The 27,475-nt window shown below is 55.6% G+C and overlaps 1 protein-coding gene across 1 annotated transcript in view; it reads left to right on the top strand.

Annotated features, from left to right (window-relative positions):
• The window catches only part of SLC7A5 (solute carrier family 7 member 5), a 36,628-nt gene extending 26,019 nt beyond the window's left edge, over positions 1-10,609 (top strand). The window contains exons 3-10 of the mRNA XM_079799974.1: positions 232-337; positions 1,013-1,057; positions 1,512-1,635; positions 2,557-2,660; positions 3,037-3,133; positions 4,436-4,585; positions 6,590-6,767; positions 7,950-10,609. Of these exons, the coding sequence (XP_079656100.1) occupies positions 232-337; positions 1,013-1,057; positions 1,512-1,635; positions 2,557-2,660; positions 3,037-3,133; positions 4,436-4,585; positions 6,590-6,767; positions 7,950-8,005 (860 nt within the window). The 3' untranslated portion in view covers positions 8,006-10,609. The remainder of the gene's footprint in view (positions 1-231; positions 338-1,012; positions 1,058-1,511; positions 1,636-2,556; positions 2,661-3,036; positions 3,134-4,435; positions 4,586-6,589; positions 6,768-7,949) is intronic.
• The last annotated feature ends 16,866 nt before the right edge of the window (positions 10,610-27,475 follow it).

The raw sequence follows: 27,475 nt of genomic DNA, 5'->3' as shown, positions 1-27,475 counted from the left end.
CTACATTCCTCCACGTCACGGCAAGATCATGCTCACCTTGCCGGGGCGAGTCAGGAATGCGTGCGTCTGTGGCTCAGCAGGTGCATTTAATTTGTAACAGTGGAAAGCTTTCACCCCAGTATTTTTATTTGTTACTGTAATTTGCTCCAGGAACATTCTGGAACTTGCGCATGACCCCTGTGCAGCACTCTCTAAAACAGCATACCTTTCTGTCTGTTTGGCCTTTGCCAGGTAATGTGTCCAATCTGGATCCCAAGTCCTCATTTGAAGGCACCAAACTGAACGTGGGGAACATCGTGTTGGCGTTGTACAGCGGCCTCTTTGCCTATGGGGGATGGTACGTTTCAGGATGTCTGGTTCCCTGGGCCTTGGGGGCACACGGAGCAGACCCTGAGGTGTCCAGAAATCTGACTCTCTCAGCCACCCCCCGGGCAGTTTTAGAGAGTGTCAGGAGAGCCTCTCAGAGCTGCTCGAACCCGACGCATCCGGACGAAGCCCGGAGGACAGCGCGCAGCCTGTGCTTTTCTCCCGTGTCCGGCTCCTGGGAAGGTGGTCCTGTAGATAAGCCTTCGCTGAGGAGAGAAGCCTTTGAGCTCAAAAGGCTGGGCCTGGTGGTTCTCAGCCTCCTCCTCGCCAGGAGCGGAGTGCCTGCCTACAGCTTCCCCTCCTTCCCCCCGCCCCGCCCCTACACACACACACACACACACTTTCCTTCCTGCTGGGTCCCCGCTGGGCCCCACTCTCCAGCCAGATTATACTGGGCCACAAGAATGGCTGCCGTGTGGTGGGCAGGCAGGTGGTGAAGGTGCTGGAAGGCGGGTCAGAGAGAGGACAGGGCCCATTGAGGGGACAGGCCTGCAGGGCTTAGGATTTTCCCAAGGGAGCAGGATTGGGGTCTTGCCCCAGCTGCTCACTAGAGGGGCCCCAGGTGGTGGGGCTCCCCCAGGAATCTGTTCTTTTCCCCAGGACTCTGGGAGGAATGTATAGTTAAACTCTGCTCTCTAACTTCTAGGAATTACTTGAATCTTGTCACAGAGGAGATGATCAACCCCTACAGGTACATGTGTGAACACAGACATTTTTGTTGTTATTTTCATGTGAGAGAAGGAAGAAGTCGGTTCAGCCCAAGAAGTCATCCGTGGGCCCAGCCCGGTCTCAGATGAAAGCAGTGCAGGGCCTTTCGGGAGGGGCCCTGGGTTAGGATCAAGCCGGGATGGGGTGGCACTGGGTGACCTTGAACAAGATTTCCCCTTAGAATAAGCAGGAGTGCCCATTTGACAGATGGGGAGCTGAGACCGGGGTCGAGTCACTAACCCAGGTTCACATAGCTGCCCAACCCAGGCGCCAGCTTCCAGCTGGTTACCAGTGCCAGGGACCGGTGCTGGCAACAGGCTCTCTGTCACACCTCCCCCACACAGTGAGGCTCAGGACCAGACTGTGTGTTAGAGAGCCGTCGGGGCTGGTTCCGCCAGGAGCTGCACTTTGATGATGTGCCCTTTTGTTCCTTCCAGAAACCTGCCCCTGGCCATCATTATCTCCCTCCCCATCGTCACCCTGGTGTACGTGCTGACGAACCTGGCCTACTTCACCACACTGTCTACTGAGCAGATGCTGTCGTCAGAGGCCGTGGCCGTGGTAAGATGCCACCTGCCAGTGTTTGCGCAGGTTGCCGAGAGACCGCGGCCCAGCCCTGCGGCCCTGAGCCTGTGATGTGGAGCAGACCAGGCCCCTGGTCTGCAAACCACTCTCCTGTGTGGAGGGGTTGAGCTGTGCTCTGCCAAGCCAGAAAGTGCAGGGGGCTGGGCCTCAGTCAGTTTTAAAGTCAATTCCGAGGGCGGGGGGGTGGGGGGGGAAGATTATGGTGATATGGAAGGTCCAGTCCTTGTAAGTGAGGCCTGAGCCCAAGCACAGGGATGAAAGGCTGGGTGGCTTTCTCCCACCCACTGCTCATGTGCATCCTGAGCCGTCTCTGCTGGGCATTCTGGACACGGGCGTCATGTCCTGGATCATCCACCCGCAGGGAGAGCAGCATCCCCAGGCCCCATGCTGGCAGCAGCAGAGCGCTTGTCAGCCTCCCACATCACAGTGGGGCCTAAGTGTTATGAGCGGGCTTTTGAACGTCCCGCGGGACCCTGTAGGCTCCCTTCCCACAGTGTCCTCACCTGCAACTTCAGCAGGTGAGGGTCCGCACCCACCCATTCCACCTTCTGAATACATCCTTGCTCTGGGTCGGGCCATGGGGACCCAGCCAGAGACAAAGCCATGTTCCCTCGCAGAGCAGACATGGACAGGGGCAAGGCCAGGTACCTGGGCAACCTGGTGTGATGCCAGGGCGAGAGGTGCCAGTGTGTGGGGATGAGGAATAGGCACCAGTGTTGTTCTAAAGAGGACTCTGTCCCTGGGACAGCCTTCACATCCAGACCCCAGGGATCACGTGTGCAGAATCCTCGTGAGGGGTGTGCGGGACGCGTGCAGACAAGTGGGCTGGGGCTGGGCCAGGCTGGGCTGCGTGCTGGGCATCGGGCCCGGGCTCACTCATGTGCGGCATCTGTCTAGGACTTCGGGAACTACCACCTGGGCGTCATGTCCTGGATCATCCCCGTCTTTGTGGGCCTGTCCTGCTTCGGCTCCGTCAACGGGTCCCTCTTCACGTCCTCCAGGTGAGCCCCCCAGGACCACGCTCCCACACTCGGCTCTGGGAGAGCTGGGGCAGGACCGGAAGGGAGGCTGAGCTGGGGGCCAGTGCTGCATGCTGCTTTTTAACGTGAGCTTTTAAGGTTGTGTCTGTCTGTTATATTGAGTAATATATAAACATCCATGTAATACAGAAGTAAAGGAACCAGGGACTCTCCCCTGCCCAGAAGTGACACAACTGCTATGTCCTTGTAGACTCATGGGTTCGTTGCCCAGGGGGAGGGGGCTGCAGGTGAGCAAGCCTCTGAGCTCCCCATTGCCAGCTGAGTGGGTCAGGGAGACCAAGAGGCCCCTGCTGGGGTGCTCGGTGATGAGGCCGACCACCTGCTTTTCTGTCCACAGGCTGTTCTTTGTGGGGTCCAGGGAGGGCCATCTGCCCTCCGTACTCTCCATGATCCACCCGCAGCTCCTGACGCCCATGCCCTCCCTCCTGTTCACGGTAAGCTGGCAGCACCGTCCGATGCCCTCCTTCCCCGGGAGGATTGCAAGTGGGTTAAAGTGCAAGATTGGGGTGTTCCTTGGGCCAGGGGTGAGGCTGCAGGTCCATCTGCAGGACACCCTCCCACCTTGGCCTGGTGTCAACGGACAGCAGACCCAGGCGGAGACTGAGATGCAGATAAGTTAGCAGAGTGTTTCCTTGTGTTGTGCCCTTGGCTGCCTGCTCTACTGAACAACAAAGGGCACTGGTTTAAGTTTTTAATTCCAAAAATAATACACGGTAGTTATAAAAAAAAAACTTCACACAGTCCAGCATCTGTGGAGCAGAAGCTCTGCTCTCCCAGGGAGCCACGGTTCACAGGCGGCTTTGCGTGCTCCGTGCCTCTGGACCTCTGAGGCATGTTCACAGACGTGCGATTTTCAGTGAGATCACATCGTGTACGCTTCCCTTCAGCTTGCCTAACATCTTATTAGTTCTCTATTGCTCTGTAACAAATCACCCAAAACTTAGTGGCTGAAACGGAAAGCATTCACTGTCTCTTGGTTTCCGTGAGTCAGGAACTCCGGGCAGCTTAGCTGGGTGGCCCTGGTTCAGGGTCCTTCGTGAGGTGGTAACAAGATGGTGGTCGGGCTGCGTCCCATCTGAAGGCTCGGCCAGGGCTGGAGGAGCCGCTTCCAGGATGGCCCCTCACGTGGCTGTGAGCATGAGGCCTCGGTTCCTCAGGACGTGGGCTTGTCCAGAGGGCTGCATGAGTGTCCCCACCACAAGGTAGTTGGCTGCCCCAGGGCGAGGGAGCCAAGAGGAAGAGCCAGGAGAAAGCGCCCCTGTTTCTATGACCTAGCCTCGGGGACCACACTTGTCATTTCTGTCTCGTTCTGTTTGTTAGGAGGGAGTCAGTATGTATAGCCCAACTCAAGGAGAGAGGGCTGAGCTCCACCTCGCGATGGTCCCGGGACACGTTTGAAACCATGCAGAGCCCGGGCTCAGTTTTGAAACTCCTGTGGGTGCCCAGTGGTCTGGGGGCCTGGAGGAGCTCCGTGATGGGTACTTAGTTGGTTCCCAGTCATTGCTTCTACAAGTAACACTGCAGTGAGTACAGGGTTTAGGCCTTGGTTCCCTTCCCGCTCTCAGGGGGGCCTTTGCTTTCTGAGAACTCGTGTGTTGCTCAAACTAGGTCTCCCTTTAAAGCAAGAGTGCCCAAGTGCCGTCAGCCCTTGCAGACGGCCGTATCGCAGCACCGGTGGCCTCCATCCTCCGGCCGTCCTGTTCCTGGCTCACGCTGCCCCCTCTCTCTGCTTGCAGTGCCTCATGACCCTGCTATACGCCTTCTCCAACGACATCTTCTCCGTCATCAACTTCTTCAGCTTCTTCAACTGGCTGTGTGTGGCCCTGGCCATCATCGGGATGCTGTGGCTCCGATACAAGAAGCCCGAGCTGGAGCGGCCCATCAAGGTGAGGGCCCAGCCGCTGTGGGTGGCCCAGGTCTGGCGCACACCCAAGAGCTGGAGAAACGGGGTCCAGGTGTCCCTGGCAGCCTGTGTGAGGAGCCAGCTCTGCACAGCCTCTTGGTTCTGCCCCTCCCGGCCTGGGCCTGGGCAAACCACCATCCCTCTTGGAGTTGCCATCTCCCCTCTGAACCAGGGGTCAGGATGCCTCCTGTAGAGGGACTGGTGCGCGAGTCAGCCCAGGTAAACGTGGGACTGCTCCAAGCTCAGCAAGTGTGGAGGGTGATTAACTCAGCTGATGGCTGTTTCTTGGGAACCTTTTGAGTACCTGTCAAGGGGGCGATCCAGGTTCTAGGGTTCATCAAAATACAAAATAGATACCCTCCCAATCCCTGCCCTCCTAGAGCTTATATTCTAATGAGGGAGAAGCAGTAAATAAGAAACCTAAGTGCCCAGTGGGCAGGTGATGAGCAGGGTGAGGGCCTAACTGGCCGGGGGGCAGCTGACCAGGATGGCTGAGAAGATGGCATGTGGGCAGAGATGTAGGGGCCACGTGTGTTCAGAGGGTGCCACCAAGGGTGTGAGGGGGAGACCATTTGGGGTGGGTGGGAGGTGACATCTGAGCCCGTAGGGTGTAGACACTGCCAAGACCAGCTCTGCCTCATTGAATGGAGGAGTTTTAGCATTAGACTGCCTGAGGGGCCAGCTGGGCCTGGCCTAAGGTGAATGCACCTCTCCTCGGGGACAGCTGCCCAAGGGTGACCTTGTTTCTCAAAAAACGGGGCCAGTGAAGCCACGCTTCTGCTGGAGAAGCCCAGTGAGCACGTCGCTGTGAGCATATCGGGGAAGGAGAGGGAGGAACTCATGGTGGCCACTGGCTCTTGTCCCTTGTCCAGTTCCTAGTGGCTTTTGGCCTAGAGACACCTGTCCATGGGCCACATCCTTGTCTCCCCACCCAGCAGTCCCACAGAGGCCAGCAGGGCCCGCTTCCCCTCCTTGAAGAGTTTTGTGGGTACCAGAGCAACTTTAGTGCCCTGAGCACCTTGCTCCCTACTGTGGTGGGCTCCATCCCCACGCTATCCTGGGCACATGGTGGGTTCTACCTCCACGTTATCCTAGGCACATGGCGGGTTCTACCTCCATGTTATCCTGGGCACGTGGTAGGTTCTACCTCCATGTTATCCTGGGCACATGGTGGGGCTTTGTTTCACTGTTAACCTGGGCTGGGGAGGGGCACGCAGTGTGGGCTGACCAGGTGGGACCCTCGCTTGCCCTTCATCTGCAGCGTGTGGGCAGATGGCCAAGTCTGTGTGTAGACAAGCCCACTCAGATGCAAAAGCAGGACATGGTCCTTGGAGCCAGCGGGCCGGGCCGGGGGCGCCTCCGTGGCTGGTCTGCCCGCGGCTGTGCAGACCGCAGTCAGCCTCCGCACAAAGGCTCAATGAGAAGGCAGATGCCCCTCACTTATTAGTGGGTGCCAGGGTCTTCCCAGAAGTGCCCCCACCTTGGGTGACATTAGTGGGCGGGTGCTGGGCCAGGGTTTCTGCCCTGTGATGTGGGAACCAGCAAGGTCCACATCCCCTGACCTTGGGAAGCCTCGAGGGTTGTTTGCGTTTACTGTCGGCCCCGTCTGCGCTTTGGGTAATTACTGCCTGGCGCCTTGTGCTGAGGAAACGGAGAACAGGGGAAGGTTTCAGGTCTCCAGAGTCTCCAGCCGGCAGGTCAGACTGGTAAATGCTGAAGAGGGAGACAGGCCCGAGTGACGGCCCTGGGAGGTCGGAGCCGTTCTTGGACCAGGTGGGAGGAATGGGCTTGGAGCAGGAGGCACAGGGTGTGCTCTGGGGGTCCCATGGGAGAGTCTAAGTGGGCCTGATCGGGGGGATGACTCCATCGAGGTCGGGAGGGCAGTGGGGACGCAGCACTTTCAGCGGAGTGGACAGGACTGATGACAGGACGTGGGAGGTGTGGGAAGGGAGCAACAGATGCCCATCGCTCCGCCCTCTGTCCCCAGGTGAACCTGGCACTCCCCGTGTTCTTCATCCTGGCCTGCCTGTTCCTGATCGCCGTCTCCTTCTGGAAGACCCCCATGGAGTGTGGCATCGGCTTTGCCATAATCCTCAGCGGCCTGCCGGTCTACTTCCTCGGGGTCTGGTGGCAAAACAAGCCCAAGTGGCTCCTCCAGGGCATTTGTGAGTATCTCCTCAGTGCAGCCCGACAGCCGGGGCCGCTCTCCTCCCTGCGGGTCCACCAGCGCCCCGCCCCAGCAGGCTGTCTGCTGTCTCCTCTAATCCCTTAGCCAGGCGTTCAGGCACTTGGCGTGTCTAGCGGTGACGTCTGGCCCACGTCCTTCAGGGATAAGACGCTCAGCTTGGCACAGCTAATCTCAGAACAAGGGATTCCAGAAAACCAGGCCGCTTTTGCCAAGTAACGAAACCCCAGGGCTGTCGCCAGCCTAAACACAAGGCTGACCCAGAAAGGCAGCGGCGGAGAAAGCAGGGTCTCCGCACTGTGGTCACAGCGCCCGCTAACCAGCACGTTGAGGAGCCCGTACTGAGGCCGCTTTAACATGGCCGGCTCCTGGCAACACTCACTGGTGGTTGCAAGCCTGCACCCCAATCACCATGTCCTGGTGGCTCTCCAGATTCTGATTGCTACTTGCCCTGTGACTTTATGGGAAACAAACCCGATCTGAACATGTGAAACACCGTCAGTCATTTCCAGCAGGCCTTAGCCTCCAGCCCAGGCTCGACTCCCCACTGGTCATCTTGCAGAGCACACCAGGCCCTAACGCGGGCCCTGTGTCCTGATTTCACCCCCCACAGAGTGTTCATCTGGGGCCCTGGCACACACCTGCCTGCCCCACTCCCTCTGTGGACTGCAGGCATGTGGCTGTCATCTGGCAGTAGGGGGCAGCCTTGATTCTGCCCCTGGTTGTCTGCCAGGCGGTGGCCCAGGTGTGGACACTCGGGAAGGGCCTTCAGCATTGGGACTTATTATCCCATTGTTGCTGCCATGACCCCAGGGTTCTGAGACAGGGTGGTGGGCAGGGCCAGTGCTCAACCTGTTGCCAAGTTCCTTGGCCACACCCCCAGGGTGACTCACAAAGTCACTGGAAGAATCAGGCGTTCCTCTGCGGCCAACCGGAAGTGAAGGCTGGTGCCCACCAGGAGGGAGCCCCTTGAGCCCGGTGTACACATTTTCAGATCGGGACGTTTTACATAAAGTTCTGGGTTTCTGGCTTCTCTTGCAACCTTGGGGGTCTGGTGTCATGAGGCCGGGTGACCTGCAGCTCTCGGCACTCGCTGGTGCCCCTGGCCCCAGGCACATGCTAGCACGACCTCCGAGTAACTCTGCTCTCCCCTCCCCTGCAGTTTCCACGACAGTCCTTTGCCAGAAGCTCTTGCAAGTGGTCCCCCAGGAGACCTAGAGAGAGGAGCCGGGAAGCTGGCGGATGGAAAATACACGAAGATCATTTTAAAACAACTCACCCACCTAAAAAGCGACCCGTTCCATCATCCAGGCAGCTCAGCTGAGTGCCCCGCACCGTCCCTCCACCAGGTCAGGTGCCAGGGCCACTGTGAAAACTGGTACGAATTTAGTCCCGGAAGACGAACTTCTATCGATACCTCCTCAAGAGTGCGAGGCACGAAGGTTGAACGGAGAAGAAGCTGCGCCTTCTGACCAACCGCGGACCTTTTGCCATGTTGGGCCCTTGTCCTTTCCCACCTTTGTTTATTTGTGGGGTTTTTTTTTCTCCTTATTTTGTACTATTTTTTTAACTTAAATTTTGGGGTCAAGTTTTATTTTTTAAAGAAATAGGGGAGGGCAGTTAGGGAGACTCTTGTCCCTGAACACTGCCAGCAGCGTGATGTGCCTCAGGGACCAGGTCCTGTCGCTGGGTGTGACCCCCAGCACCAGCTTCAGGCGGGAGGAGGGATTCTGAGAGCCTAACACTCCAGCTGCCAATAAGCTACCGAGACTCTGCCTCAGATTTGCACTGACAGATGTGTGCTTGGCTTCCTTAGTTTTTTTTTTTTGTTGTTGTTAGTAGATGTAGTGACATTGGGGAAACTAACCTTGGGCTTATGTCTCTGCCTTAAAGACCTGAGGTCGATCCCTCCCTCCCTGACCCCTAAAAAGAAGAGAAAGTCTTGGTGAAACGGCCGTCTTTGGAGAGGTTTGTTGGAGAGCAAAGGACTTGAGGGGAGTCTGATACCAGCCCCAGCTCCACACAAAGAGCCAGTTCCTGTGCCTGGTGTTTGGGTGGAGCTCCGGGGAGAGGTCATGGGCATCTGGATGATCCTAGAGGTCCCGCCAGGACCGGCAGAGCAGGGCCGGTTTCTGGGCTAGACCTCGTCATTCAGGATGCCGTGGGCTCCTGCCTTTGTGCTTCCTGCCTTGCATGGCAGCCTGAGCAAAGGCACAAAGGCAGGAGGCCTGGGCATCTCCCGTGGAGAGGGCCTCCTGCCCTGTGCTGCATCCCGTTTGGGAGCCAGCTCTAGTTCTCTCAGACAAAGCACCAGGCTTGAGGCCTGGAAAGAGATGTGACAGGAAGGCAGATGCCAGGACCCCTGATGGGCTTCTCGTTCCGGTCCCCAAGGCAGCCCCTCCCAGGGTCCGCAGAATTGGCCTCCATGGCTGGATGGCAACCCCAAGGGGCTGTCTGGGACTGGCTTCCAGCTCCTGGCCGGGGCGCCATCATCCCCTCCTGCCACCGACATGGCCTGTTCCACACTCGATTCCAGTCAGCAGAGGACAGCCAAGCCTTCCTCAGTGCCCCAACTCTGCACCTGCTCCTGAGGCCGCCCAACTCCGGGGATCTGACTCGCACCACAGCAGGCCTGCCCTCCTCTCCAGAGAGGCTGCTAGCAGGCCTGTCCTTGTGGCTCCTGTGGTGGTTTCCCGAGGGAGGCAGCTGAGGCTGGCTTTCCTGAGCTGTCACTCTGTCCAGGAGGCCATCCTGGGAAGCACCATCAGCCAAGGTCAGGTCCGCCAGGCCCCGTCGTAGGTGCTGGGGCTCTGCCTTGGCCTCTGACCACTCACCTTCTCCCAGGGGGAGGTTGAACTGAGCCCTCGGGCATCAGGCCTCATTGCTCAGCTTCGAATGGCCCATCCAGCCTGCTGCCACCCACCTGGGCTCCAGGGGGCACTTCGGATGCTGTGAGGGTAGATAGGGCCTTGCAGGATATGGGAAACCAGACGGTCCTGTCCAGACCAGGGTGGCCTCCCTACAGTGATCTGCTTCAGCAGCCTGCAAATGGGTGGGAACCCCCAGTGTGTCATGGGCAATTGAGGCAAGTCACCCCTGCAGGGGTAGACTGGGGCCCCAGGGTTCCCTTTCCACATGGAGGTGAGGGCTAGAGGGGGCAATGAGAGGTCAAAGCAGTTCTAAAGTGTTGCTCTCCCCAGCGACTGGGCTGGGACCTCTGCTGAGGGTGGCTTGGGGGTCCCTTCTGTGATTCCTGTCCTGTGTCGCCCAGGGACGCACCTGGGGAGGTAGGGACGTCAGGGCTGCATCCGGAGGTGCTTGCTGCAGATACCCCGGGCCCTGCCGCATTGGCATCTGGGAAGGCAGAGACTCCGCTCTTTCTGACCACTCTACTGACACGTGTCCCGAGCGTTCACATTTGTGAGAGTTAGTTTTTTTAACCAAACCCTGGCGTAACCAGCTAGCATTTGTTCAGGTGTTCTGCTGTTCGAGTTTGTCCTAAGGTCTCATTAACGTAAGACTGCTGTCGGCGCCATGTTTATTTATTTGCAGGTCCAGTTCAGCCTGGCTTCTCCGGCATGTTGCTGCTGTCTTTGTGTCCCTGTCGGTGTCCCCGCCACGGCAGTGCTGTCACTGTGACATTGTCATTGGCCCGGCGGAAGACCTCCGCCTTGTAATGATGTGCGCGGCTTCAATGTCTTTCTCTTCTCGTGTTAATGGCTAACCTGTAACACTTGGCTGGTTGGGGTAGGGAGTTCTGTTTTTCTTGTGGGGTGGGGCATTTGTTTGTTTTTAAAGAAAAAATGATCAGAATTATAATTACTGCTGGTGGCCTTCATGTTCTTTCCTTCAGCACCGAATATTGGGAGTAGGACTGTGCCCGGGGGTGACTCCCCTGGAGAGGGTTGATCCATCTCACTCACTCACTGACACAGCCCCCTGGAGGCCGAACAAGGTGGCCAGAGCCCCTGATAACATGCTCACTGGTGACAACTTGGAGGGAGGCAAGGAGCAGAGGGAGAATCCGGTCTACCTCTCAAAGGGGACATTGAAGTCGAGGCCAAGCCCCGAGGTGAGAAGAGCTTGGCCACTGGCCCACAGGTGACTGGTTGCTGCCCAGACCAGTCCCAGGAGGTCAGGGAGGAGACGTGCCAGCTTGGGCCGGGAGGAAGGGGCAAGCACATTTCCTCATTTCCAGGACTTCCTTGAGTATCTGGTCTCAAGCTGCACTGGGCTGAGTGCCACACCAGCTCTTCCATGGTCAGCTCTCACTTCATTCAAGCAAACTCCATTCCGATTGTTGGTGTTTGACCAGGGCCTGAGGACACGCGGGACCTGGGTGTGGGAAGGGTGTCTTGGGGTGGCACAGCGAGGGTGAGTGGACCGACCACAGGAACTGTCACGTGAGCCCAGGCCAGGGGCTCCAGCACACGAAGGCTGGACCTGGAGGCCTAGGGTAGAGGGGGCTTCTACTTCCAGGTATTGGGCCACCAGACGGGCTTGGGGCAGAAAGTATCACCTAGAGCAGGGGTGGGAAACATCCGGCCCACGGGCCATTACAGCCTGTGAAATCATTTGGTCTGACCCTGCTAAGGCATTAGGGGTGAGTTACTTAAATGTTTGACCAAAGATAGCAGGCTAACTTTTAAGTTGGTGATTTTGTATGGCCCCAAAATGATATAAATATCTGAATGGGCCCTGGCTGGTTTGCTCAGTGGTTAGTGTGTCAACCCACAAACTGAGGGTCTCAGGTTCCATTCTGGACAAGGGCACATGCCTCTCAGTTGCAGGCTCAATCCCCAGCCCTAGTCAGGGGGCGTGTGGGAGGCAACCAATCGATGTATCTCACATCGATGTTTGCCTACCCCTCACACTCTCTAAAAATCAATGGGAAAATGTCCTCAGGTGAGGACTGACCATGTCTGTGTGTGTGTTTATCTCCAAATGGTCCTTGGCAGGAAAAAAGCTTCCCCACCCCTGACCCAGAGCCACCCAGGAGGTGCAGAGAGGCCTTGAGGGCCAAGTGCCAGTGCTGCCACCACTTGTGAGAACGCCATGGTGCACCCTGCACACTGAACCCCAAAGCCAGGCAGGCCCCCAAATGAGCTCATGGGGGGATTCTCCCCCTCCCTGCAGGCTGGGTGGGGAGTGGAGCTAACAGGTGGGAGATGGGATTGCAGAGCCCTAGTGGGGAGGGGGCTGCCTGTGTTGGCCGCACCCACGCCCCCAGTGGGTCACGCACCCACGATGTTTCTCACTCCTGCCCAGGCTACCTAAGCATCCACGATCTGCTAGAACTCCAGGAAGCCTGGCTGAACAAAATTCCAGGGGCAGCTCTGTATGACGCTCAGGTCACAATGCACTGAGAAGTGTATTAAAACCCAACTTCCCTTGGCAAGGAAGTATTTGGAAAACATAATGAAAGAGGCGTGAAAGATTAGGAACCTCATCGCGACTGTTCTGCAGACCTGGCTGGACCCAGCAGCCAGCCCTTCCCCCAGCTCTGGCCAAGCTCTCCATCTATTGCTGCTGCTGAAAAGGGTCTGGACACTTGAAAGGACAGTTCTCAGATCAACCCAAACAAACTACCCCACACGTGTGGTCAGAGCAGAGCTGTCACAACTCTTCCTTTGAGGGGGGTAGAGAGAGAAGTTGGGGGTCAGAGAGAGCTTGAGACAGGAGAGGAAGGGATTGGGGCGGGGGGGGGGGTGGGACAAAAATGTCCACAGGGTGGGGATCCAGGGCACATTCAAACAACAGCCTGCAATTACTCAACCACTGTGAGTGGAGCGGGATGTGTGTTCGGAGGAGAAAGGGGAAGGGAGAGGCAAGCCTGGAATGCTGGCTGCAACAGGACAAGACTTCTTGTGATCCCCAAATTCTTAGAAAGTTCTGCCAGGCTCACCAAGTTTGCCATGTACGAGTGTGGAACTGCTGAAGGGGGGTTGGTGGGGTCAATTTATCAACAGTGAGGCAGGGACATCTGACATTGCAAAGCCACCCTCGCCACGGCATTAGCCAGAACCACCATGAGAATGGGATTGGGCAGGCTGTGGGGATGGGAGTGACATCTCAGCCAAGAGGGAGAGCTGGGGAACCTGGCAAGTCCCGGGCCTCAGGGAGGAATCCATGCTTCCACCTGGAGAGCTCCCCTGGCCACGCCCCTCCCTCTGCGTGGGCCCTTCCATGCATCCTGAACAGAAGACACTTCTCCAGTCTCTACGTTCACACGTCCTTGTCGCTCTCTGCACAACCTCCGGAGGTGGACAGTGGGAGTCCAGGTCAGCATCGGTCCAGTCCCCAGTGGAAGCCGCAGGTCCTCACCCCAAGAGCTGCTGTTCGCACGCATGGGGGCTGTCCGAGGCCACTGGCATCTCGGGCCCGAGCACCTTCAGTCCCCTGCCAGAACCTTTAGCCCCCTGAGCACGCCCGCACCAAACAGGCTGTGTGCTGCCCGTTCCCGTGGGTCCAGTGGCAGCAAGACTCAGCTCCTCCCTCACAGCCAAGGGCTGACATAATCCTTCCTGCAAGTAGGAACGCAACTGTGTGATTAAAGTGAAATGCTTAAATCACATAAAACCCCCCGGGTGAACAGGCCATTCGCAGAACGGGTGTCGACCCGTTTCGTTGGAGAACAAATCCTCTGGGTCAAAGAGGGGGCACAGAAGGTTCCAGAAGTTTTCTCTCCCTCGCTGACCTCTATGCAGGCTGCTGTGGAATGACACGTGACCCCCCACGAGGGCTCTTACCCCTCCAAGTGGGGCTCCCAAAGTCAGAGCATGGGTCCTATCTGCTCACCTCGTGGTCCCAACCCTTCCGAGCTCTGACAGGTGGTGGTGGCGCCATGCTCGACGGAGCCCTGAACCTCTCGGAGAGGCCTCCATGCCTTTGACAGCTCCCGCCCCCCTGAGGTTGATAAAGGCACGTGGGAGATGTAGGCTGGACCGGTCCACCTGCCGAGGTTGCAGGGGGCAGCTCTTCACCTTGGGTGTTTGCACAACCCACAAAGCTGATTTCTCTAGTAAGTGAGTGTTTTCCTAATGTGTCCAAAGGGCCCTACTCTGGCCCTAACCGGTATGGCTCAGTGGATAGAGCGTTGGCCTGCGGATTGAAGGGTCCCAGGTTCGATTCCGGTCAAGGGCATGTACCTTGGTTGCGGGCACATCCCCAGTGGGGAGTGTGCAGAAGGCAGCTGATCGATGTCTCTCTCTCATCAATGTTTCTAACTCTCTATCCCTCTCCCTTCCTCTCTGTAAAAAAATCAATAAACACATGTTTAAAAAAAATAAAAGGGCCCTACTCTGTCCTTCTGGGTGTCCCTGAACATGACAGCTGTCCCCTCCCCACTCCTCTAGTTGCAGTAACATTTCTCCTGGGACAGCCCTGCCTCCCTCTCAAAGAGCCACGGAGAGGAGGCCTGGAGTTGCCACTTGTTCCCTCGAAGCTGCTCCTGTTTTATTTCTGGGCTTGGCTTAGTCCCTTGAGTTAGGCTGCGAATTCCACAGGGAGGGAATGGTCAAATATAAACCAAATCTGGACGGAGCAGGAGAGATTTATTGGAAAGGATTATAGCAGAGGGGATAGGCCATTGACGGGAGAACAGTGCTCTGACGTGAGATATGCAAGATGTGCCACGTCTCAGGGGCTGGCGAAGGTCTCTCTTCTATGGGCAACGAACAGGGTGGGGGGTGGGTAGAGGCTTTCTCCCAGGCCAGCCTGTTCCAGGAGGGGCTATCTGCTGGCTCAGGCTGAGGGGGCCAAGTTCACGGGTGTGGGAAGGAGAGAAGCCAAGCCAGAGTTGGTTTTGATGGATCGGTGGGGACAGGTGGTTGAGCTCATCCTTGCTGAGGCACAGGGGAAAGTGAGTGTCCTGCAGTGGTAGTGGGAGGGGCTTCTCTGCTGTGAGCTCGACCCAGAACATGAGGGAGGGGCCCTCCGCCTGCACTGCTGTCCAGGGTGGCAGGGTGCGGTGAAGTCCACCCCCATCTAATGAATGTGGGTTGTTTGTTCTGCTGTCCCTGGGCACGCTGCCCCCACCCCAGCCACTTGCAACCTCTCCACTGACGAACAGCCTTCATCCGGGCTGTAGATGTGGAGGGCCTGGCCTTGCTTTCCTCTGTCCCCGGGGACCTCCTGCTGACCTCAGACCCTGCAGTTAGGTGAGCTGAGCAGGGATCCTGAGTACCTGGGCCAGGGAAAGCATGTTTACCTTGTAACCTTTTGTTCCCTCTGAATTTAAATCAGGTGGGTGATTCACGCAATCAGAAAAAAAACATGCTTGTGAAATTGGCTTTAGATATCAGCAGGCTCTCTGGGATGCTGGCGCTGGCCTGAAATTTGATCTAGGCGGGTGGAAACTCATTGCGCTGTGCACATAAGACTTACACACTCTTCTACGTGGGTGTTTGAAAGCATGCACTAGATGTTTCGCTGCCTGGCCTTTGTCCCGATCTTGCTGTGTTTTTCCCAGGTGCCCTGCAGACGCCCATCTGAAGATGGGTGTCGCCGTCCCTTCCTCTCCAGCCTTGGGTGTCTGTCTGACTTTGGCCTGGGACCCCTGACTCATCAGGAGCCATACTGAGAACCAGGAGTCCCAGGTGTGGGGAAGGTGGGAGAGGGACCAGGGACTCTCTGGTGTGGTCAGACTCCCAGACTGGTGGGGAACTTGGGCCAGCATGGGGGCATTCACAGGCCCTGGGAGTTACCTGCCCTCTCGGGGTTGGAGCCTCAAGTACCAGCTGCAAGAGGCGTTGGGGCCCGGATGCCTCTGAGAAACCAGGGAACCCAGATGTGTGAATTCACCGAAGTCCAGCCTCATTGATTCTGTGCCTCTGCTCCCATCTTGACGGGAACTCCCTAGGAGGGAGTGTCAGAGGTGTCTTGGGACGTTACTGATGTCACCCCAGAGGAGAGAGTTCTGGAGCTCCCTCTGGAATGGCCTTCGGGGCTCCACACCCAGGGCCCTACCTCGCTGCCCTGGGCTCCCGCTGAGTGACCGGCCCTGACTGGACTGCTCCTGAAGGCTCACTCACAGATTCCACAGGACTGCCAGAGGACAAGGTGTGTCTCCAGGCAACGATGAGTTAGAATCTCAAACTGGGATCACATGGCCGCACAGGGTCATCAGGGCCTGACCTTTGCTGTACAGATGGAGAAAAGGAGGCCCAGAGAGAGGGACAGAACGGCCCTCAGTCCGGGCAAGACTGTGAGCAATGGATGAGATAAAAAAGTGCAAAGCCTGAACTCCTGTTCGAATTTTGCCTTCTTTATCAAAGAGAATGACCTCATCGATTTCATTAAGTACGAATTTTAGAATAGATTGTCATACGGAATCCCCAAAGTTCACAGGATACGCACTGCACGCAGGTTTCTGCTCCCCCCCACACCCCCCCCCCCCCGCCCCCGTTCTCAGCTCTCTTCACAGGGTCCCTGGGTCCTGTGGCCTGTTCAGAAGGGTGCAGAGCACCCGGGGGACAATAATGAAGTGCCTGTCTGAGCCTAAGCACGGGGCTTGGACAAGTACATTCTAGGGGACAGAAAGAACTAGAAATGCCATAGCCTCTGGAAGGCAGAAGGCCCCGGACAGGAGCCTCTGTAGCTGCTCTTTGTGAAGGGAAGGACGAGACCACGTGCAGCCCCACTGTGGTGTTTCCGGCCAGGGAAGCAACCAGAATGGATTCACGGAAGGACCATGTGTGAGTTTACAAAAGGAGGCAATGATCCCCTGGGCCAGGGGCTCCCTAGAAACACCTGTCAGGCTGGCCTGGATTTTCTTTGGGGAGAGGGGTTGTGGGATTTGTTCCATTGGCAGACCCAGAGAATTGCAGCCCGCCTGTGGGTTGTGGAAAGGTAAGGTTTCACGACTCCTTGTTCCCACAGACAGAAAGGCTGGCGGCGATGGAAAGGCACATTCATGCGGGTCGGTGAGCCACTGGGTCTCTGGAAGGTCACCCACAGAGGCCAATGAGTGAATTGCTGTTCGTCTGTCCTCAGCCCTGTTTGTCCCCTGTTTCCAGGCTGGACTTGAAAAAACACGAACAAGGTGCCAGGAGCAAACGTTTGAAGGACAGAATGCAATGGCTGTTGCCTTTGAGGCAAAGGTCCACCTCCTTAAATGTTCCCGGGACCTTGCATGTTTGCTTCCAGCTGCTTTACCAGCCGGCACTGGGACACACCCACAGGGCCTTTGCACAGGCTGCTTCCTCATTGGCCACTCGTGTCCCCCCCCCCCCCCCCCCCGCAGTATGCACTGTGGCTGCTCTGGGCTGTAGAGCCCCCCTCTCTCTCTGAGCACGGGGAGCACAGGACTCCTCCGCCCCCTCGAGGTTTATAGAACGCTGTGAGTCACCTATTGGCTTTTCTGTGTGAAATCTCAGCCCACCACCCTCCAGCCATGAGAATGTGAGCAAGTTGCTCCCTGTCCAAGCCTCAGTTCTCCCACCCGTGAAGTGAGCATGGCAAGAGGACCCGTCCATCTTCCAGGTGGGTGAGGGTGCAGGGAAGTGGCTCCACACCAAGCACACCCATTTTCACTCCAGAATCCGCCTCTCTCCCGACACCCTGGGTCCCCTGCCTGCTCCGAGGGTGGAGATGGCTCCCTGGCTCCTGGGCAAACGCACGCCTCTTTGCAGCTCTGCTGTATCAGCTGCAGGTGCGAGGCTCAGTGAGCCCTGAGGAACGTTCGCTGAGCCCTGGGGGAAGCTCCTGGAAGAGAGGTGTTCTTTCTCTGGGCATGGCCAAGTGCCCTCAGCGTGAGGCCTGAAACCACTACTGCTCTGGCTGCCGCTGACGAAAAGGCTGACACACAAGGCTCAGAGCCCAGGGCAGCACGGGGAGAGGTCACCGGAAGCGCTCTGACCTTCTGGGCCTTCAGTTGCAGAGATTACTCGAGCTCCTTCAGCCCACCTGCCCTGCTGGAGGCCAGGGGGTGAATGAAAGAGCCATCATGAGCCAAGATTCCCAGCGTGGCTTCGGGTACGACATCTGTGCCTAGGACACTGAGATCAGTGTCATCATCATGGCTGAGAAAGCTCACGGCCCCTCCAGGAGCTGCTCAGGATGACAGGTGGAGGCCATGGCTCTGTCCAGGCCACTGGGATGAGCCCTGTTAGGTGCAGCCCAGATGCCCCATCAGGACTGGGCCTGGCCAGCCCGGTGGCCCTCCCGGACTTCCCCTTGGCTGAAGGGGCTGCTTGCCCATAGCTAACCCCCTTTCTGTGGGGTGCCATCATCCAATGATGACTGGTGTGTGGAGGCCCCTTCACCCCAACTTAGGACAATTCTTGGAGCCCTCTGGCCCCAGAGCTCCTGGGGGTGGGGTTGGCTGCAGCCTCAGTTGTGACCACATGCAGCCCAAGGTCTCCTCTGCCTAGTGCCACCTCCTTCATGGCTGTGGTCCCTCAGGGCCACCTAAGGAAGCCCCCCATCACACCTCCATCTCAGAATCTGCTTCCTGATAGGCCCCAAGAGAGGCCATGCAGGCACCTCTCCGGGCCTCCGGAGAAAGCGGGTGGGCCTCTGCGCCTGGTCTCTCTCCTCTCTGTCTTCACTTGAACACCTGCCCAGTGGTCACATCAGAAGTTGGAGGAAACCTGGGAACATGGGGCTGGTAAAACAGGGTATCCAATCCCACCCCCCATGGCCCGCAGATCCCGATGCTGTGGCTGGCACCCAGCCTCCTGTCGCCAGTGGTTCATTCCTGCTTTCTCTCTGTGTCTCCTCAAGAAACACCTATCTCACATCCCAATGAGGTGCTCAGGGCCACCACAAAGAACCTCACAGATAACAGAGCCTGTTTCTGCCAAGGCCCTGAAGCCCGCAGGTCAGGGTGTGGTGGGCAATCATTTATTCTTCTCGGAGAAATGAAATAAACTCGTTCATCTCAACCACCTGGACCAGTTTAATCCAGCTCCGTGCATAGTTTTCAGAACGTTGCAGGTGGCAAAATCCCATTCGGATAAATCTCCCCTGGATCACTCATGCTTCTCAATCCCCTGCCCTCTCTCATCCCATTCTCTCTAATGGTGCTTGGCTTATGGCCAAGAGACCATGAGGTGTCCAATAGTAAGAGTTCTGAATTTTCAGACCCTGCTTGGGCGAGGGTGTAAATGAGTTCAACCGTTAGCAGAGGTGCCGAGTTAGTGTTCATAAAGGAAGGGAGCAAATGTAATTAGACAGTAAGCCTAACCTACGAGGGCGCTGAATCCACAGGCAGCCTGATTCACTAGTTGCAGCATCACAGGCTCCCCGAGGACTGCTGCATCCTCCGTTGAGGGAGGCTATCCCCAGCAGGCAGGGAGAATCGCTTCCTACCTCCCAGGGCGGGGGGGATGGGGGGTAGGGGGGTGAGGGGACACCTGCCTGGTAGTAGGGATAACATAGGGAGGAATAAAACAGTGGGGGGAAGTCCTTCTATTGTGCACAGGCACAACAGAAGCCAAGATGGCATAGAGGGAGGTAAGCGCTTGCCCAGTAGAAACCACCTGAAGAGGCAAAACTTTGAGGCCTGCACGCAGTAGGAGCCAAGATGGTGACCTTAAAGGGGAGGTGTCTAGCTTGTGAAAAGGATCGGATTGGATAAGGGACCCCAAAAGCCAGAACTTACAGAAAAGGGATTGGTTAGGGGGAGGGGCCAGCACAAGCCCTCAAAGAGCCAGGAAAGAGATTGGTTAGTTTGAAAGAAAGCTTACCCCTTTCCAAGCCCAAGGAGATGCACTCAAAGCTTAACAGAGGTTCCTTTGCCTACCCGCCCCTCCCACTGTTCGTTCACACGCTCAGTCGCTGCGTCTGGGCCCAAGCGCAGATCTTGGCGATGGATGTGCAGGTGGGGGAAATGAGACACGGAGAAGCTGTGCATCTCTGGGTCCTGGCCCTCTTGGGCCTGATAAGCACGTGTGTGGGCTGGTGGCCCCAGAGGCTGGACTTCTCCTAGAGCAGGACAGAGCTGAGCCACCTGGTCTGGATGTGACACTGGGCACCTGGGGGCAGTCCTTGGTCTTTGCTCCGTAAAACCTGACCACAATTGCTCATGTCCTCCCATGCGTGGGTCCCTGAAAGCTTTTCTCAAAACTTCACAAGAAACTATGACTCCATGGAAGAATCCTGTTTCCACTGGCTACATCACCCCTTTGAGAAACGGTCAGGCAGCATTTACTAGATCTGGTGAGTGACTCAGCAATTCCACTTTGGGGTTGGAGCCAACTGAAATATATGTGCACCCACACCCCAGAACACTGTGAGGATATGCACAGTCATGCTGTTCGCAAACAGCCCAAGTCAGGAACTACCCAGAAGTTCATAAATTGTAGAAAGGAGAAAACGGTGCTGTGGTCACATGCTGGGATAGTAAACAGTGATGAGAATGACGACCTGGCTACGCACGCACGGCCCCGTGGAAGAGTGCCACAGACCTCGTGTTGGGCGAGAGAAGCCTGTACCAAGGGCTGCCTGCTGTGTGACCTCCTTCCCAGAAAGCGAAAACTCTGGGGACACCTGTGGAGTGACACAGCAGGTGGTAATGAGGCTGCTGTAACAATTTAGAACAAATTGGGTCTTTTTTTTTCTTTTTTCCTAAATCTCACCCGAGGATATTTTTCCATTGATTTTTAGAGAGAGTGGAAGAGAGAGGGAAAGACACAGAGAAACATCAATGAGAGAGAAACACATCCACTGGTTGCCTCCTGCACACGCCCTGACCAGGGCCCCGGCCGGGGAGGAGCCTGCAACCTGAGTATGTGACCTTGATTGGAACTGAACCTGGGACCCTTTGCTCCGCAGGCCGACGCTCTATCCACTGAGCCAAACCGGCTAGGACCAAATTGGGTCTTAAACAACAGACATTTATCCCCTCACAGTTCAGAGGCCAAAAGTTTGAGATCAAGGCTTGGGCAGGCCTGGATCCCTCCTGAGGCTCTAGGGGAGGATCCTTCTGCCTCTTCCAGCTTCTGTGGCTCTATGCAAGCCTTGGCTTGTGGCCGCATCACTCCGGTCTCAGCCTCTGTCCTCACATGGCCTTTCCTCTGTGTGTCTGTGTCCAAATCTCCCCATCCTTAGGAGGACATTGTCATTGGATTTAGGGCCCACCCTACTCCATCACAACCTCATCTTTTCCTGGTTACATCTGCAAAGACCCTATGACCAAAGAAGGTGACCTTCTGAGGTTCCAGGGCATGTGAATTTGCGGGGTATGCCATTCAATCCAATATACGATTGAAGAGGAGTTCTGACTGAGGTGAGTTCCCAGGGGGCCTTCTGCGTCATGCTGATTGTATTCTGGTTCTGGTTCCCTGGCAGTGGCCACTGTGAAATTCCATCAAGCTGTGGACACTCAGGATATGTCCCCAACGGTTGGGGGGACTTGGGGTGGGGCTATATGGTGCTAGCTTGGATTGAAATGGTGGTGACACAGTGGGTTTTAACTGGGATGCAGCATGGAGTTTGGTTGGATGATTGCCAACCAGATTCAAATGCTCCCTTCAGCCACAACTGTTGGTTAGATGACTATACGGTTCCGCAGCCCGGAGTCTAGGATTGGTGCAAAAGAGAAGAGGGTTGGGTGCTAGTCAAGATCTCGAATTATAGAAAACTCTCTAGCCCCATAACTTGCACACCAAGATGGCTCAAGTCTGAGGTTTCATCATCGAGTAAATGTTTCTGTCCTGACAGAGGCCTGGCAGCCACCCCCAGGGGCAGACAAAGATACGCAAGAGAAAGATTCCTGGCAAAGGGACACAGCATGCAATTGTCTCCTGGATTCATCTGACCTTTCCCCCATGTTTCCTCAACTCATTCATCACCTGGTTCTGCTGCCTCTTGCTCCTGTGAAATGTCAGCCACTAATCCACCACTTCTCATCCCTCGAGGCCTCCTCACAGGCGGATTAGTCAGCACTCGGCCTTGCTGCCTTGCAGACCTGTGTGCGGGGAGAAGGGGGAGCAGAGGGAGGGCAGAGAGGGGGACAGAGAGCTGCCTTCCCATGGGAACTTATTGGACATTTGCTTGATTCCCGGTGTGGGGATACTCAGGGGATGATGTCAATGCACGGACATTGGGGCTGATGAAAGCTGTAAGATTGGATTCAAGCTCTTGCAAAATGTTTAAGTGATTCTTAAGAGAAGATGCGAAAATAATGCCATATTTTATGTGACAGCAAGAACATTCAGGACTGTCTTGCTTATAAACACCCTCTTTATTGCCATGGGTCCTTGGATACATCTTGACGCAGAATGTCCGAGGCCTCCCCTCACGTGGCTATGGGTGGAGTTGGCCTAGTGGAAATGCTGCCAAATGAATTTATGATAAGCAGACCCTTTGCTTGAGGGGACCCTGAGGGGGTGGCATTTTCCCTCGTGTGGTGAGCCCTCCAGGAGGAAGCTCTGGAGACAAACCCTTGTCCAGAAGAGTTTCCTCCTCTGAGGAGCCGCACTCAGGGTTTTCTTAAGTGACTAGGCCACGTCACTGTGCCCATCTTCAGATTTTTTTTTTTTTTTTACTCAGTGAAAACAGCATGTACATTCTAAAGGTTTCTGTGTCAGTGTCCTGCACCGCTATAACAAAGGACCACAGACAATGGGGCTTAAACAGCAGATACTTATCCGCTCACCGTTCTGGAGGCAGAATTCTGGGATCAAGGTGTGGACAGGGCTGCGCTCCCTCTGGAGGCTTAGGGGAGGGTCTTTCAACTCCTGGGGGCTCCAGGGTCCCTTGGCTCGAGGCCGCATCACTCCAGTGTCTGTCTGTGTCTTCACAGGCCTCTCCCCTTGTCTGTGCGTGTTTCCCCTTCTCTTCTCTTAAAGGACACTCTCACTGGATTTAGGGCTCACCCTCATCCAGGATGCCCTCCTCTTGACCCTTACCTTAAGGACATCTGCAAGGTCCCTACTTCTTTTTTTTTTTTTTTTTTTTAATATATTTTATTAATTGTTTACAGAGAGGAAGAGAGAGGGATAGACAGTTAGAAACATCGATGAGAGAGAAACATCGATCAGCTGCCTCTTGCACACCCCCTACTGGGGATGTGCCCGCAGCCAAGGTACATGCCCTTGACCGGAATCGAACCTGGGACCCTTGAGTCCGCAGGCCGACGCTCTATCCACTGAGCCAAACCGGTTTCGGCAAGGTCCCTACTTCTGAAGAAGGTCACGTTCTGAGGTTCTGGGGGAACATGAGTTACTTTTTGCTGGGGAGGACACCATTAAACCCACCAGAGACTCCATGGCACTCGTTGCTGGCGTCGACCTCTCCTCTCTCCCAGTGTGAACATTTCCAACGCAGAAATCCTGTAGACATCCTGGCATTTTGTAAAATACCCACCAGCGAGAAGGCCCCACCCAGAAACTGGAACCAAACAATGTGCGTGTGCGTTGGGGGTGGGGGTGAAGCTGGGACCTCGGGAAACCTGACAAGGGCCTCCACCTAAACCAGAGTCTTTAAACTTTGGAGCCAAATGACCCTCCCTGCAAACAACAGCTAATGTGAAGCAGTGAGTCAAGCAGACAGGTCCAGTGGGGCCCTGGGGAGCCTGATGTGGGGGCCTCCCTTCTGGGCTCCCCACCCCCACACCTCCAGAGAAACATCCCAGAGAATGAGGAAGGAGGCGGAAGAGGGAGCGCTAAGCTGGGCTAATCACAGGCTCTCGGCCCCGACATTGGGCCTCTGAGCCTCTGTGTCCTGCCAACAACAGGGTGACCTCATGGGGCCACCATGTGGATGAAAAGCTAACAGAAAGTTGGAGGCACCCAGCTTACCTTTGCATCCAAATAATATTCCAGCAGTTTCCATTTCTGGGATTTAGTACCAGTTAGGTCACTTAGTTACAGAGCCACACGCCCAGACAGAAACCGTGGTCCAGGTCACCGTGAGGTGGGCCTGGGCCATCTCCCCTGGTCAGAGGGAGTCGGGCCCCACAGCTGGGAGCATTGTTCCATACTCGGCTCTAGGACCAGGTGCATCCGCTCACATTGTGCTGCTTTCTGTCGTACTTAGAACCCACTTCCCTCAGGCTCCAGGTCCTGCTTCCCACCCTGCGAGCTCCCAGTAGGGTGGGCAGAGCAGGCTCAGATGGGAATTTGGCTTTGCCCCAAGTCTCCCTTCACCTGCCACCGCTCAGCCACTTGGGGTTGGCCACAGATCAGGTGTGCAGTTAGGCCACTCCAGACCTTTCTCTGAGCCCACTGAAGCATCCTCACATCTTTTATCACAGACGAACATATCTTGTCCAGGCCTTTCCTGTTTCACCTCTAGGTTAAACACTAGGATGGGCCGGGTGTTAGAGGAGAGAGCTGGTTCGTGGTGGCTCCAGAGGGAGGTTGGTGTGAGGGGATTGCCCCTTCCCTTCATTGCCCTCTCAAAAGCTGTCCTGCAGCTCCCAGGTGGGGCCAGAGGTGGGAGGTTCCAAAGGAGGAAGAGAAAGGGGGTGGAGTCCATACTCCACTGCCCTGCCCACGGCTTCCGGCTTCCGGGTGGCCATGCTCCTCTGCTGCTGTCATGAGCTGAATTGTGTCCTCCAAAAATACAGCCACGCCCCACCCTGGCTGATGTGGCTTAGTTGGTTGAGCATTGTCCTATGCACCAAGAGGTTGCTGGTCTGATTCCTCAGTCCAGACACAAGCCTGGATTTCGGGGCTTGATCCCCAGCGGGGGGTGTGCAGGAGGCAGCTGATTGCTGTTTCTCTCATCCTCTCCCTTCCTCTCTCTCTAAAATCAACAAAAACATATTAAAGAAAAAAAAACCTAACATTTAAGTTAATTAATTAAAAATATGGCCTCGTCCTAATCCCTAGTACCTACAGACGTGACCTTATCTAATGTCATCAAGTTTAAGATGAGGTCATACTCAAGTAAGTGGGCTCTAAATCTAATGTCAAATGTCCTTATAAGAAGAGAGGGATTCACCCGCTGGTGGCTCAGTGGTTGAGTGTCGACCTGTGAACCAAGAGGTCACTGGTTCAATTCCCTGTCAGGGTACATGCCCAGGTTTTGGGCTCTATCCCCAGTAGGTAGAGGCGTGCAGGAAGCAGCCAATGGATGTTTCTCCCTTCCTCACTCTCAAAAATCAATAAACCATTTTTTTTTTTTAAAGAAAAGGGGGATTTGAGACACAGACACAAGGATGCTATGTGATGACAGAGGCAGAGATTGGAGTGATGTGGCCACAAGCCAAGGAATGCCTGGAGGCCCTGGGAGCTGGAAGAGGTAGGGCGGATCCTCCTCTAGAGCCTTGGAAAGTAGCACAGCCCTGCTAACACCTTGATCTTGGACTTCTGGCCTCCAGAACTGGGAGAGTGATAATGTCTGTTATTTAAAGCCACCCCATCTGTGGCATGTTGTTATGGCAGCCCTAGGACATTCCTATAGCAGTCCTCCTCACTAGGTTCTAGAAAACTCACTCCCCCCTTGCCTTGGTGCACCTTTGTGTTGGAAGGTGCCTTCACACACCTTCCTGGTCCTCTGAATCCTATCCATGCTCTCACTGCTCAGTGTGGACATGAGCAGTTAGGGCACTCCAGACCTTTCTCTGATCCCACTGAAGCAGCTGGGCCTGGGCCATCCTGCATTTTCTGTGAGGGGCTGTGCTCAGACGGGCTTGCCCTCAGCCTTTCCCCAGTACTGAGAGTCCCCGTCACAGCTGTGTGGTTTTGGGCAAGCTTGAGGGCCAGGCTGTGGCTGCTGTGGGGTGGGGGAAACACCTGTGTTCCCATGGGGATGTGAGAGATGGGCTGGAGGAAGTTGTGGCGAACCTGGAGCAGTTCTCAGCATCAGCCAAAAGGCCTATGACAGATGCCACGGCCTGAGGACACCGTGTATCCACAAGACAGGTCTGGGGGCAGGAGTGCATTCGTGTCTTGGGGATGACACAATAGATGACCACAGACTGGGGCTCACAACAACCTAAATGTCCAGGAGTCTGAAATCCAGGTGTCAGAGGGCCATGTTCCTCCTGAAGGCTCTAGGGGAGGGTCCTCTGCCTCTTGTGGCTCCTGGGTGCTTCAGGCATTCCTTGGCTTGGGGCCACATTACTCCAACCTCTGCTTCAGTCCTCACACAGCCTTCTCTCTCAAATATGAGGACACCAGTCATTGAATTTAGGGACTCCCTAATCCAGAAAGGCCTCATCTAAACTTCACTAATTACATCTGCAAAGCCTCCATGTCCACATCAGGTCTGAGTTTCTGGGTGGAGGTAAGTTTTTCAGGGACATTGGTCTTCCCACAGCAGAGGACTATAACTCGTATTTGTAACCAGCTCCCTGCCTGTCTGGTACAGGTTGTCCAGTCCACTCGCTGGGGAGCCCCAGGTCAGTCTTGAGCCCTGAAAAGCCCTGCTGAATCCAGCCTTGGCCAGGGCAGCCCCTGACCCCATGGGGCCTGGGCCTCCTCCTTGTTCCATCTGTTCCATGTGGGTGACTATTTCCAAAGGGGTAATATCCCGCCTGGCAAGAGGATTAAGTGAGCTCTGATATTCAGATGATGCAGCAGATGGCTGTCACTTCACTGATGTCAGGCGGGTTTTGCAGGCGTCTGTGAGTCTTCTAGACGATTATTTCAGACACATCATTGTTGTGGCTGGAGACTTGCTGATCTCTGCCCATTGTTTTCTCACTACGTGGCCACAGAGCCTGAGTGACGCTGCTGGTCAGACAAGGAAAGGGTGGGAAGTGGCAAAAAGTCCTGGTCCCAGGGCTCTCATCCACATCCTCAGGGCTGGGGGACGGGGTCAGGGCAAGAGGGGACACAGAAGGGTTTTCTCCACCAAGTGCAGTGCCCTGCGCCTCAGGGCCCCTTGCTTTCCTGGCTGTGTCCACGTCCCATGTCCTGGGACCAGTGCACTTTGTCAAGCACAGACGGTTCTCATCTTAAAAAGGGATTTCAGTACCTGTGGCTCAGAGTTCCACCTTCTCATCGCTCAGTTTTCTGAGCTCAGCTTCAGGCATTAAACCATCTTGGTCCCTTCTCTCCAAGAGTTCCTTTTAAAAAACATTTTTATTTTTTTAAAATTTTTAAATTGAGATGTAATTCACATAACACATCATAAACCATTTTAAAGTGTGCAATTCAGTGGCATCTAGAGCATTCACAATGTTGTGCAACCACCACTTCTATCTAGCCAGGACATTCCATCACCCGGAAAGGAAACCTCATAGCCATTAGCAGTCACTCCCTACCCCTCTCTCCTTCCAGCCCTTTGCAAATACTCATCTCCTTTCTGTCTCTATGGATTTGCCTATTCCGGGCATTTTATAGACATGGAATCAACGCTATGTGGTCCTTTGTGTCTGGCTTCTTTCACTCAGCATAATGTTTTCAAGTTCATCCATGTGTGTGTCAGAGCTTCCTTCCTTTTATGGCTGAGTCATATGCCATTGCATGGATACGTCGAACTTGGTTCATCCATCATCAGTAGATGGACATTTGAGTTGTTGCCACGGCGGCCATTACAAATAGTGCTGATTTGAACAGCCATTTGTATTCCTTTGGGGCACATACCTGGGAGTGGAATCTCTGAGTCGCCTGACTTTGCTTTGGTCTGACCCCACTTTCATTGCTACCCGGCCCCATCTGCCTCCCCAAGACTCCCCGCCGCCTCCCTTGGAGAGAAAGAGAGCCTCGTCCACCCACCAGCCAGGTGAGCCATGTAGAGGGTGCAGGCAATCTTCCCAAAGCATGGGCAGAGGAGAGTCCAGAGGTGACT

The sequence above is a fragment of the Cnephaeus nilssonii genome (genome assembly GCF_951640355.1).
Source record: "Cnephaeus nilssonii genome assembly, chromosome: 20".
In the NCBI taxonomy this organism is placed as follows: domain Eukaryota; kingdom Metazoa; phylum Chordata; class Mammalia; order Chiroptera; family Vespertilionidae; genus Cnephaeus; species Cnephaeus nilssonii.
This window is presented reverse-complemented; position numbering and strand designations above follow the sequence as displayed.